The sequence below is a fragment of the Meles meles genome, chromosome 3 (genome assembly GCF_922984935.1).
Source record: "Meles meles chromosome 3, mMelMel3.1 paternal haplotype, whole genome shotgun sequence".
NCBI classification, from domain to species: Eukaryota; Metazoa; Chordata; class Mammalia; order Carnivora; family Mustelidae; genus Meles; species Meles meles.
The window spans coordinates 79,576,120-79,589,465 of NC_060068.1; the positions used below are offsets into that span (position 1 = coordinate 79,576,120).

General features: G+C 36.0%; 1 protein-coding gene across 1 annotated transcript in view; it reads left to right on the forward strand.

Annotated features, from left to right (window-relative positions):
* The window catches only part of AP3B1 (adaptor related protein complex 3 subunit beta 1), a 284,643-nt gene that overhangs the window by 144,632 nt on the left and 126,665 nt on the right, over nucleotides 1–13,346 (forward strand). The window contains exon 15 of the mRNA XM_046000421.1: nucleotides 9,015–9,191. Within this exon, the coding sequence (XP_045856377.1) occupies nucleotides 9,015–9,191 (177 nt within the window). The remainder of the gene's footprint in view (nucleotides 1–9,014; nucleotides 9,192–13,346) is intronic.

Genomic DNA, 13,346 nt, shown 5'->3' on the forward strand with positions numbered 1-13,346 from the left:
TGGGTACCATTTTTAGAAACACACAACCTACCAAGAGTAGAATTCTACCAAACATTTAAAGAAAGAATTAACACTAATCCTCAAACTCTTCCAAAATAATGAGCAGGAGGGAACACTTCCAGACCCATTCTACAAGGCCAGTATTATTTTGATGCCAAAAGCAAATAGGATACCACAAGAGAAGAAAGCTGTAGACTGGTATCCCTGATGAATATAGATGGGAAAATTTCAGCAAAATATTAGCAAACTGAATTCAGGAACACTTTAATAGGATTAGACGCCATGACCAAATCGGATTTATCCTTAGCACGCAAAGATGGTTCACTGTATACAAGTCAATAAATTCAATACATCACTTTAATAAGCTGAAAGACAAAAATCACATGATTATCTGAATAGAGTCAGGAAAAAGCATTTGACAAAATATAACATCCTTTCATGATAAAAACCCTTAATGGATTGGTTGTAGAAGGAACGTATCTCAACATAGTAAAGGCTGTATATGACATACCTACAGCTAATATTATACTCATTGCGAAAAAATAGAAAACGTTTCCCCTGAGATCAGGAGCAATGCAAGGATATGATATAAGATACAATCCTATATATAGCAATTCCCAAGAGTTAGTCAAAATACTGTTGGAATTAATCAGTGATTTCAGTTACAAGGCAGGGTACAAAATAAACATAGAGACATCAGTTACATTCCTTTACAGGAAATGAAGCATCTGAAAAATAAAACCATCCCCTTCACAATAGCATCAAAACAATAAAATGAGTAGGAATAAATTTCAATAAGAAAGTGAAAGATCTGGGGTGCCTGGGTGGCTTAGTGGGTTAAGCCTCTGCCTTCTGCTCAGGTCATGATCCCAGAGTTCTGGGATCGAGCCTACATTGGGCTCTCTGCTCAGCAGGGAGCCTGCTTCTCTCTCTCTCTCTCTTTCTCTCTCTCTCTCTCTCTGCTTGCCTCTCTGCCTGTCTCTGGCAGATAAATCTCTGTCAAATAAATAAAATCTTTTTTAAAAAAAGAAAGTGGAAGATCTGTATAAATAAAGACAACCCACATCATGGATGAGAAGGATTAATATTGTTAAAATGGCCATACTACTTAAAGCCATTTAATGTAATCCCCATCAAAACACAAAACACATTTTTCACAGAAATAGAAGAAACAGTCCTAAAATTTGTGTGGAACTGCAAAAGACACCAAATAGGCAAAAAATCCCAAGGAAAAGAAAGAACAAATCTGGAGATATTGCATTCCCTGATTTGAACTGTACTGCAAAGCCATAGTAATAAAAGTAATAGGGTACTGGCACAAAAATAGACATAAAGACCAATGCAACAGAATAGAAAGCCTGGAATTAAACCTTGGCATTTATGGTCAACAAACTAATATTCATGAATACCCAATGGGAAAAGGAGAGTCTCTTCAACAAATGGTGCTGGGAGAATTAGAGCAACACATGGAGAACAATGAAACTGGAAACTGTCTCACTCCACTCACAAAAATTAACTCAGAATGAACTCAGAAGCCTATTTTTTGTTTTATTTTTGTCAGAAGATAATGGTTAGTAGAATATGGAGGTATGATAGGAATTTCAAATTCAAAGGGGGAAAAAGGGAAACAATTGTAAAATAAATAATAAATTTTTAAAAATAATAAAGTAAGGCGTAAGGGTAAAAATCCAAGTATATCCTACCCTAAATATGAAGGGACTTAATTCTCTCATTAAAAGACTGACTTTCAAATTGGAGTGAAAAACAAAAGCTAGCCACTTATAATTATCACCTTAATCAAAGGATAAAGATTGAAAAAAAGAAGATTGGAAAAGAGATATTAAGTGATGTTGAACAAGAAAGTGAGATTTAAAATTAATTAAAAGCAGAAGGAAGGATGCCTAGTGGCTCAGTCAGGTGTCTGCCTTTGGCTCAGGTCATGATCCTGAAGTCCTGGGATCAAACCCTGCATTGGGCTCTCTGCTCATCAAGGAGTCTGCTTGCCCCTCCCCCTGCTGGTGCTTGCTCCTCCCCCTGCTGGTGCTTGCTCTCTCTGTTTCTCTCTCTCTCAAAATAAATAAACAAAATCTTTTTTTAAAAAAGGCAGGAAGATAAAAAAGAACATTATACAATGAAAAAACACAATTTACAAAGAAACTGAGAGGTATAAACCTATATGCACACAAAAATATGGCAACCAAATAAATATATAATGGAAAAATCCATTAGAAATGCAAGGAGAAGGGCACCTGGGTGGCTCAGTCTGTTAAGCATCTGCCATCCGTTCAGGTCATGGTCCCAGGGTCCTGGGATCAAGCCCCACATCAGGCTGCCTGCTCAGTGGGGGAGCCTGCCTCTCCCTCTGCCACTCCCCTGCTTGTGCACTCTCTTGCTGTCTCCAATAAATGGATAAATAAAATCTTAAAAAAAAAAAGAAAAAGGGGAAAAAAGGGAAAGAAAAAAATGCAAGGAGAAATTTGTAGATGCCTTTAATATGCTTCTCTCATATTTTGATAGACCCAGCAGATTTTGAGTAAGATATACACATAAAGAGTAATTAAAAAATAGAATACATATTTGATTCAGTCCTGTAGATAAAATTTCATATTTCTTGAACAGATAATACCTACTTTTATGGGTGTATTCATGAAATAATTTACAAAAAATCAAGAAAACTTAAAGATTTTATGTTTTTTAACCATAAGCAGTAAAATGAGAATTAATCTGAAAGGGTACCAGAAAAATTTTGAAGTAAGAAATATACTTCTAGGTGAAAGAAAGTTTAAAAGAAAAAAATACAAGCTTTATATAAAATACAGGAAAAGAAAACACTTTGTTTTAAATGTGTGGGGTATGGCTGAAGTGGTCACTGCTACCATTTTTAATGTAAAGAGACCAGAAATAAAGGGATTTGGTGTTTGTCTTAAGAAATTTGAAAAAGAGGGGGCACCTGGGTGGCTCAGTGGATTAAGGCTCTGCCTTCAGCTCAGGTCATGATCTCAGGGTCCTAGGATAGAGCGCCTCATTGGGCTCTCTGCTCGGCGGGGAGCCTGCTTCTCCTTCTCTCTCTGCCTGCCTCTCTGCCTACTTGTGATCTCTGTCAAATAAATAAATTTTTTAAAAATCTTAAAAAAAACCAGAAATTTGAAAAAGAACAGTGAAATAAAACATGAAAGTCTAAAAGGGATCAAAGCTGATTTTGTAAAATAGCATACCAGGGGCGCCTGGGTGGCTCAGTGGTTAAAGCCTCTGCCTTCGGCTCAGGTCATGATCTCAGGGTCCTGGGATCGAGCCCCACATCGGGCTCTCTGCTCGGCAGGGAGCCTGCTTCTCCCTCTCTCTCTGCCTGCCTCTCTGCCTACTTGTGATCTCTCTCTGTCAAATAAATAAATAAAATATTTTTTAAAATAAATAAATAAATAAAATAGGATACCAAAAAAAGATCATTGAAATTGATAAATGCATCTTAAATCTCCTTTGGAAAGCCAATAAAGTAGATAACCCCTCCTGATTCTTTTAGATTTATTTATTTGAGAGAGAGTGCATGAGCATGCAAAATGGGGGGAGGGGCAGAGGGGGAGGATGAGAGAGAGAAGCAGACTCACTGCTGAGTGTGGGACCCACCATGGAGCTGGATCCCACAACTCTGAGATCATGACCTGAGCCAAAATCAAGATTGGGACCTTTAACAGACAGAGCCACCCAGACATGGGTGCCCTATCCCTCCTGATTTTGATACGGCAAAGAGAGAAAGCAAAAGTGAACAAATTGGGCATGTGATTCAAAGGGAGATTCAAATAATTAAAAGAAAACTATATATAGTTCTATAGCAAAATTTTGAAATTTTAGAGAATTAAAAGGTGATGAGTTGTTACTGTTTACTTAGTGTATCTGAAGAAGTTGAAGTGTTTGAAAGTGGGACAAGGAAGAACAATGCAAGATAGTTTGTAATGCAGAATCCTAAAAATGATTAGGGATTGGCGGTACAAGTTATGCCAGAAGAAGGTGGTGAGGGATATAACTGACAGCAGCTTCAAAGTCAGGAAAGGGGAGTGACTGAATCCCTAGAATCTGTTTTCTCCAAATATTCAAGAGAGCTGTTTATTTAAAGAGTAACAGACTTGTGGAAAAGGACAGGGCTTTATTATTCTGACCAAGCACTTAACGCCCCTTAAATGTGGGTAAGTGATTGATTCTGAAATGGAAAGGTAAATCTGAAAGCCTCAAAGGAGACCTTTTTTCCTGAATCTCTATATTTCACCCTACATCCAGGGGTAATATCTTAAACCAGTACTGGTTAGAAAGAGCCAATCTGGACAATGTCAAAGGGCAAGAGGATACTTTGAGCCTGTTTTCCTCTCAATGCTTAAGCCACTTTATCAGGATAGAATCTTGGGCTCATCTACCCTCCAGGAGGGGTAACAAAAATGATAGCCAGATCTCTTTCCATTCTCACCATCTTATCCATAGAACAAGAGATCTAAGGAGGTGAGGAAATGCCCCACATGCATACATGCAGGAATTGTCAAGAGAATGGCCTAGAGCTCTCCTGAAAAGCCAGCTCTTGGAAAAACTGCAGACAAGGCCATAAAGGAGCCATTGTACACCATGGCAGAAGAACTGGGCCAAAGCAGTAATCCTTCATTTGATTAATGAGTGAATGAGGCCTACTGATGTCAAGTTATTTGTCTCCATGATTTACATGATCGATCCAGGACTAGAACCGCTCTTCCTGTCTTCCTGGCTGGTATTTTTCCTAGTATAAAACACTCATTTTGTCTCTGTCCAGTAGCCATGGTGAACTCTGGATTCAGACTTGGACTTTCAGTCTTACTTCTACCACTGACAAGCTGTAAGATGCTGGGCATGTTTCTTAACCCCTTTGTGTCCCAGTTTCGTCATATATCAAGTGGGAGTAATGGTAGAGCCTACTTTCTCAGGTTTTTGTGTTACATAATAGACTGAGAAAACAGGTTAAAACAGTGTCAGTTGCATGGTAAGAACTCAGTAGATGTTGGCTATGCGATTTTTTTAAAAAAGGAACTTAGATTTTGTTGTTTCAAGATTTTGATTCCATTTGATATTTATTAAGTTACTATTTATTAAGTGACATAGTTGAAAATATGAGAACTAAAATTTAGATTCTACTTTTTAAATTCAGACTGAATAAGTTACATCTGTATAGGTAGTACAGTCAACTTACATGTTTTGATTGTGAATATTTATCGTTTGGACTATACTTCATGTCTAGTAAAGACTGCTTGTAGAGCATTTTTTCCAGAATAAAATGGATGCTACATGAAGATTACTCTATCAGAGTTTCATACAATGTTTCGTGGCACAGATAAGGACTTAATATCATAAGACAGATAAGGACATAATATCATAATTAAAAGATGTTATTTTGTGAAGACTACTGAGTAGTATTGAAATAGCACTTTATGTACTCCTTGCCCTGGTGCCTCCCTGAATGCCTGCCATTTCACAAGGTAACTAGCCTTGCCCTGTTGCTCCAACTTAATTCATGGTATAGTGTTAATGCATATTGAGTCCAGATATAGAATATTGGATCTGATTTGTTAGTTTTAGGCAGTTTGTTTAGATGTTTGTGATTTTGCCTTTGACAAATTTAAATAAATAAAATTGATGTTGCAGGATTTATTTTACACTACTGCATTGTGCAGTGGCTAGTGTTGAAATACAATAGCTTTTACATTGACCTGCTTACAGAGTGATCTGTACAATCTTTCTGTAACTGCTGTGGTCAGCTAGGAATCATATTTTTTGCAGGCAAGTTAATGGGTTAAAATGACAGTGGAAACTGCTTTCTTGTAGAAGGTTTAAAAAGTGCACTTAGAACCACTTGATCAGGGCATTTAGAATAAAGAATCAAAGTCATTTACAATCCAGCTTGTCTTTGAAAATACTGAAAAGCAGAAGTTCATAATAAAAGTATTATGTCTTATGCATACGTATATTATTAATTTGTATATGTGTATTGTTAGTTTGGTTTTAGTTCAGTGGTCCTGTTCATTCTGTGATCGAAAAGACGATGGAGAACAAAAAGTGACTAATTTTCTGATTTTAAATCTTTGAAAGTGGTGTGCTCGCTTCGGCAGCACATATACTAAATCTTTGAAAGTGGTGATGCTATGAATCATATTATCAGTGGTGTACAAATGGGAGTCCTGTAACTTAATTGGGAGAGAAAGGTAGGGCTGGAATTTGAAAATCTTAGGATTCTGATTGCAGCCAAACAGACAGAAACACTGGGCTTATCAGTTTCCTAAGCTTTTTAATAAATTGCTGTCACCAAGAATTTAGTATAAATATATTTTATATTGATATTATTTCCTGTTGTGGAGAAGTTTTCTGAACTTTTTAATATGTTTACTTGGAAGTTTAATTACCTCAGTTCTAGAACCTCTGAATATTACCCTGCCCTCCACCATCACCGTCTTGAGATTTTTCATTGTGAGCATTGCAATTTATTGACTTTGATTTTTCCCAAAGAATTGCATTTAAATGTATGCATTATGAATGTTTAGAGTGTTTAAATATTGTTATTTAATCTTAGTATATTAATAAGTAAGAATATAAACAATCTCTTAAAACTTTTGAAATTGTCTTCTTAATTGCAAAAAAGAATTATAACTGTGTTACCAGAAGAAAATTATTTAAAGTGGGATTGTAGGTTAGAATATGTCCTAGAATTCTAATTTTTATACCAGTAGTATATAATAAAATATTTAAGAAAAGTAAATCTAGCATAACCAAAATCTGAAGTTGTACATGTATTCTTATTTAGAGGTACCTTTCATGAAGGCAGGCAACTTGAATTGCTTCATACTAGAAAATTTAATGTACCACTCAATTACTATTCTTTAGCCCAATTTAAAATAATAGATTGAGAATAAGGTTTTAATGCAATGTAGCCTTTGGAACATTAGAAATAACCCCTTTCCACAATCAGTATACAGAAAGGATATCAGTTTTATCATACTTCATGAATAGATTTATAATAGCATTTATTATTATATGTATTGTTTATACTTACTAAACCTATTACATAAATACTATGATTTCTTCTGTGTTACTAACCTCATTCTAATATTAATGTATAGATAATGCTATTGTCATAGTATGTGAAAATATATACTTTGGCTTTAAAGCTTTCAGACGACCTCATTTTGCTTCTGGTGAAACACCCAAGTTAGGAATGTCTTAGTAGGGGCTCCTGGGTGGCTCAGTGGGTTAAAGCCTCTGCCGTTGGCTCAGGTCATGATCCCAGGATCCTGGGATTGAGCCCCGCATCAGGCTCTCTGCTCAGCAGGGAGCTTGCTTCCTCCTCTCTCTCTCTGCCTGCCTCTTTGCCTACTTGTGATCTCTGTCTGTCAAATAAATAAATAAAATCTTTAAAAAAAAAGGAATATCTTAGTAATTTTGTACTATTTCATAAAATGAGTATTTTGAAAGAATTTGAGGTGGTGGATATTGTGATAAAATTTTAGCTGTGCAGAGGTCCCTACTCTCCCTTTCTTCTTCAGCACTTATGCCCTGTACAGCTGTGAAACAGTAGTGAAAATATTAGGACTTTATTTGAGGAATTGGAAAGGATTTCATAAAAAGACTATTATCTCTTCTCGTGATGCTACCTCTTAATGATAATCATCGGCTTTTTCATTTATTATGAAAAGCAGATTTTCTATAGTAGGTGAAAATGTTCACAAAAACTAATTTACATACCCCTTCAAATCTCTTTTGGAGTAAGAAAGAATACAAATAAACAAATAGTAATAAAACTAATTTGCATACTCTAAAATGTTGGTCTTAATGGTGCTGATGGATGGTTTCCAATTTGTAGCAAAGCAATTTAAAAAAAAAATTATATTGAAATGTACTTTATTAAAAAAATAAAATGCCAAAATACAGTATCGGGCAGATTTATCTTATCCCTGTTTCTTTTGTTGATGACAAAATAATAGACCAGGATTCATGATTTTATAAGTATACTTTGATGATTTTGTCAGTTTTATTTATCCCCAGTACTGTAGATGCAAATATATAGAGGATAGTAAGAGTTTTAATTTAAAATCATGGTCTTTAATGAATCTATTTCTTTCTGTTATCCAATAGATTCTCAAAACATGGTTTGCAGGCCTCCCATCTTAGAAATCATCTGTGATGCTTCATAAAATGTAAATTCCTGAGCCCCGTAACAGAGCTACTGCCTGGACCTGATACCAAAATCCTGTAGTTTTAGTAAGAATTCTGGATGATTTTTATGGACATTGAGGTTTATTAACCAGTGCCCTAGAGCAGAAGTCAGCAAACCTTTTCTAAAATTGCTATATAGTGAATATTTTCAGCTTTAACACCCTCCTTCCTACAGTGAAATATCCAGGTTTAACTTTGACTCTCCAAAAACTTAACTGCTGATAGCCTACTGTTGACTAGAAGCCTTACCAATAACATAAACAGTTGATTAACACATGCTTTGTATGTTGCATGTATTACAAACTTGAGTTCTTACAATAAGCCAGAAAATAGAAAATGTTATTATGAAAATCATAAAGAAGAGAAAATGTTTACAGTATTATGCTATATTTATTATAAAAAAATCCTTAGTAAAGACTCACTATAGTTCAAACCTGTATTGTTCAAGGATCAACTGTACTTACCTCTGCTATTGTAAGACAAAATCAGCACCAGTAACGCATAAACAAATGTGCATGAACTTGCACATCTATGATAGAATCAAGATTCTAGACAAATGGTTTTTTCTCTGTGAATGTTTTCTAAGGCAATCTCTGAAATCAGTTTTGATGATAATTCCTGGGTATTTCTTTTTTGATAACTAAGGAAAACCCATAACTAAAAGTACACTTCCTGGGTATACATATTACGTGAGTGGATATAAAACCTTTATTATATTTAGAGCCTTTTCTATGGTATTGTCAAGGAGTGAGTGTGATTATCTCATTTGTAACTATATAATCTGCTTCTCATGTTAGGTTCCTGTGGCTAGAGCAAGTATTCTTTGGCTAATTGGAGAAAACTGTGAACGAGTTCCTAAAATCGCCCCTGATGTTTTGAGGAAGATGGCTAAAAGCTTCACTAATGAAGATGATCTGGTAAAACTGCAGATTTTAAATCTGGGAGCAAAATTGTATTTGACCAACTCCAGACAGGTAAGAGTCTAAATCTTAGTCTACCTATGTGACACCTACTTTCCTCTTTAATGAAGCAGCTAAGGTCTGTTCATGCATTAGTTTGTCCATTCAACAATTACTAGGTGTCTGTTTCTTTAAGGTTCTATATTAGAAGTAAGTGGTGCTGGGAGATAACATTCTGGTTTAATAGGGGAGAAAAACATAACTGAAATAGTATGTGGTAACCCCTATAATAGAAGTATTAAGATATAGTGGAACTTCAGAGGAGAAAGTTACTGAAAGTCTGAAGTAGAATGAGGTGAGCAATGAGAGAAGGTTTTGTGAAGGATAAAACTTTTTTTTTTTAAGATTTTATTTATTTATTTGAGAAAGAGCAAACAGAGAGAGAGTGTGTGTTGGGGGAGGGGTAAAGGGAGAGGGAGAAGCACACTCTTCGCAGGAAGTCTAATGTGGGGCTGGACCCTGAGACCCTGGGATTATGACCTGAGCCAAAGGCAGAGCTTAACCAACTGAGCCACCCAGGCACCCCTCAAGTAGGAAAAGAGGAGAGCAGTGAGAGTCATGAAACAGCTATGTTTATTGTATCTTGTTTATTGATAAAACACCATGTTAACCTAATACCCTAAATCCATGTAGTATTGTGAAAGTCATTATAACACCTAGAATTGGCTATTCTAAATGTATCTAGTTTCTAGGTTATTATAAAATTAATACAAAATTAGAATGTTAATCCAGACCAAAAGTAGTTATGTCTTAACACAACTAAATGAAGGTTCTGGTTTTGGCTGTGTTTGTAGCTATAAGGAAACAATAATGGAAAAGTACTTTTTGTTCAGAAATTGTGAAGTGTATTCCCTATCTTTTGAATTTGAAGACAACATAGCTTGCACTCAGACATATTTTCTTGAGCTATATTATTAAATGAAGTTTTGGAGCTCAGTTTCTGAAGTGTTCTATTGTATATTTTAGAATGATACTTCTAGATAACCATGAATTGACTTCACCACCAACTGGTAAAAGCATAATGATGTTTAGAAAACATGCCAAGTTTTCATATGCATTTTTACATAACTCATTATTTATTAAATGATTAAATATAAAAGTAGACGAGTTGCAGTATCTGTAGGGTTATGCTCTGTTCTCCAGTTTTTCATTTCTCAAGAAAAGGGGTCTTGAAAGAATTGGTAAACTAAGCATTTAAAGAGTAGTTTTTAATCACCATCAACTTGACAGCATTTTTAAGTTGTATGGTTCATATCTGTTGGATATGACACAGAGACTAAAATGATTTACTTGATCTAAATGTAAAAAATTGTTTTCGTTTTTATTTTAGCCCTCTTGAAAAATGGATTAAGGAGACCAAGCCACAGTGCTTAGAGACTGGTTTGCCATGAAGTCCTGATATTTATTTGTAGATTTAAATTTCCTGTGGCTTAGATACCTCAGTGAGCATTCCAGAATTGTTAATGAATTATTTAGTTATTGGGACCCTGAGATCATGACCTGAGATCTAAGTTACTAATTTTTTTTTACACTGTAGGTGGATTTTTTTGTTCAATTCTGTGAAAAAGACCAAAGGGTTTTTTTGAAACTCTGTTTTAACAAAAACTTGCTAGAATTCTGTGAGACATTTTGCAAATGGAATTAGGCTTTAGATACTTCCGTTAAATTGTTGATTTTTAAACTATTCTGTTTTTTAAAATTTATCTTGTTTTTTTAAATTATCATATAATGTATTATTTGTTTCAGGGGTACAGGTCTGTGATTCATCAGTTTTACACGATTCACAGCCCTCACCTGAGCACATACCCTCCCCAGTGTTCATCACCCAGCTACCCCATCCCTCCCACCCTCCTCCCCTCCAGCAACCCTCAGTTTGTTTCCTGAGATTAACAGTCTCTTATGGTTTATCTACCTCTCTGGTTTTGTCTTGTTTCATTTTTTCCTCCCTTCCCCTATGATTCCTGTCTTGTTTCTCAAATTCCTCATATCAGTGAGATCATATGATAATTGTCTTTCTCTGATTGACCCTGCTTAGCATACTACCCTCTAGTTCCATCCATGTCATTGCAAATGACAAGATTTCTTTTTTTTTTTTTTAAGATCTTATTTATTTTTTATTTGACAAAGAGAGAGAGAGAGACAAAGCCCACAAGCAGGGGGAGTGGCAGAGGGAGAAGCAGGCTTCCCACCAAGCAGGGAGCCTGACGTGGGGCTCAAATCCCAGGACTCTGGGATCATGACCTGAGCCGAGGGCAGCTGCTTAACAACTGAGCCACCCAGGCACCCCAAAATTTCATTTTTTGATGGCTGCATAATATTCCATTATGTATATATACAACATCTTCTTTATCCATTCATCTGCTGATGAACAGCTATAGTTTAGCTATAGTTTGGCTGTCCATAGTTGGCTGCTTTGGACATTGCTGCTATAAACATTGGGGTACATGTGCTCTTTTGGATCACATTTGTTTCTTTGGGGTAAATATCCAGTAGTGCGATTGCTGGGCCATAGGGTAGCTCTGTTTTCAACTTTTTGAGGAACCTCCATACTTTTTCCAGAGTGGCTGTACCAGCTTGTATTTCCACCAATGGTGTCGGAGGGTTCCCCTTTCTCCACATCCTTGCGAACATCTGTCACTTCCTGACCTGTTAATTTTAGCCATTCTGACTGGTGTGAGGTGCTATCTCATTGTGGTTTTGATTTGTATTTTCCTGATGCCAAGTGATGTTGAGTACTTTTCATGTGTCTGTTGGCCATTTGGATGTCTCTGCAGAAATGTCTATTCTTCTGTCCATTTCTTTATTGGATTATATGTTCTTTAAGTGTTGAATTCTTAAAGTTATAAGTTCTTTATAGATTTTGGACACTAGCCCTTTATTTGATATGTCATTTGCAAGCATCTTCTCTCATTCTGTTGGTTATCTTTTGGTTTTGTCAGCTGTTTGCTGTGCGAAAGCTTTTGGTCTTGATGAAGTCCCAATAGGTTATTTGTGCCCTTGCTTCCCTTGCCTTTGGTGATGTTTCTAGGAAGAAGTTGCTGCAGCTGAAGTCAAAGAGGTTGCTGCCTGTATTCTCCTCAGGGATTTTGATGGATTCCTATCTCATATTGAGTCTTTCATCCATTTTTAGTCTATTTTTGTGTGTGGTGTAAGGAAAATAGTCCAGTTTCATTCTTCTGCATGTGGCTGTCCAATTTTCCCAACACCGTTTGTTGAAGAGACTGTCTTTTTTCTGTTAGACATTCTTTTCTGCTTTGTTGAAGATTAGTTGACCATAGAGTTGAGGGTCTGTTTCTGGGGTCTCTATTCTGTTCCAATATTTATCTGTCTGTTCTTGTGCCAGTACCATACTGTCTTGATGATTACAGCTTTGTAATAGAGCTTGAAGTCTGGAATTGTGATGCTGCAACCTTTGCTCTTCTTTTTCAACACTCCTCTGGTTATTCAGGGTCTTTTCTGGTTCCATACAAATTTTGGTATTATTTGTTCCAGCTCTGTGAAAAAAGTTGTTGTTTTTTTGATAGAAATTGCATTAAATGCATGGGTTATTCTAGGTAGCATAGACATTTTCACAATATTCGTTCTTCTAATCCATGAGCATGGAGTGTTTTTCCATTTCTTTGTGTCTTCTTCAATTTCTTTCGTGGGTATTCTAGAGTTTTCTGAGTCCAGATTGTTTGCCTCTTTGGTTAGATATACTCCTGGGTATCTTATGTTTTGGGGTGCAGTTGTAAATGGGATCGACCCCTTAATTTCTCCTTCTGTCTTTTTATTGGTGTGTAGAAATGCAACTGATTTCTGTATTTATTTTAAATCCTGACACTTGAGAATTTTGGCATCCATATTCATCAGGGATATTGGTCTGTCATTCTCCTTTTTGATGGGGGTCTTTGTCTGGTTTTTGGGATCAAAGTCATGCTGGCCTCATAAAATAAGTTTGTAAGTTTTCCTTCCATTTCCATTTTTTGGAACAGTTTCAGGAGAATAGGTATTAATTCTTTTTTAAATGTTTGGTAGAATTCCCCTGGGAAGCCATCTGGTCCTGGGTTCTTGTTTGTTTGGGAGATTTTTGATGATTGCTTCCATTTCCTTACTGGTTATGGGTCTGTTCCAGTGTTCTGTTTCTTCCTAATTCAGTAGTGGTAGTGTATACATCTCTAAGCATGCATC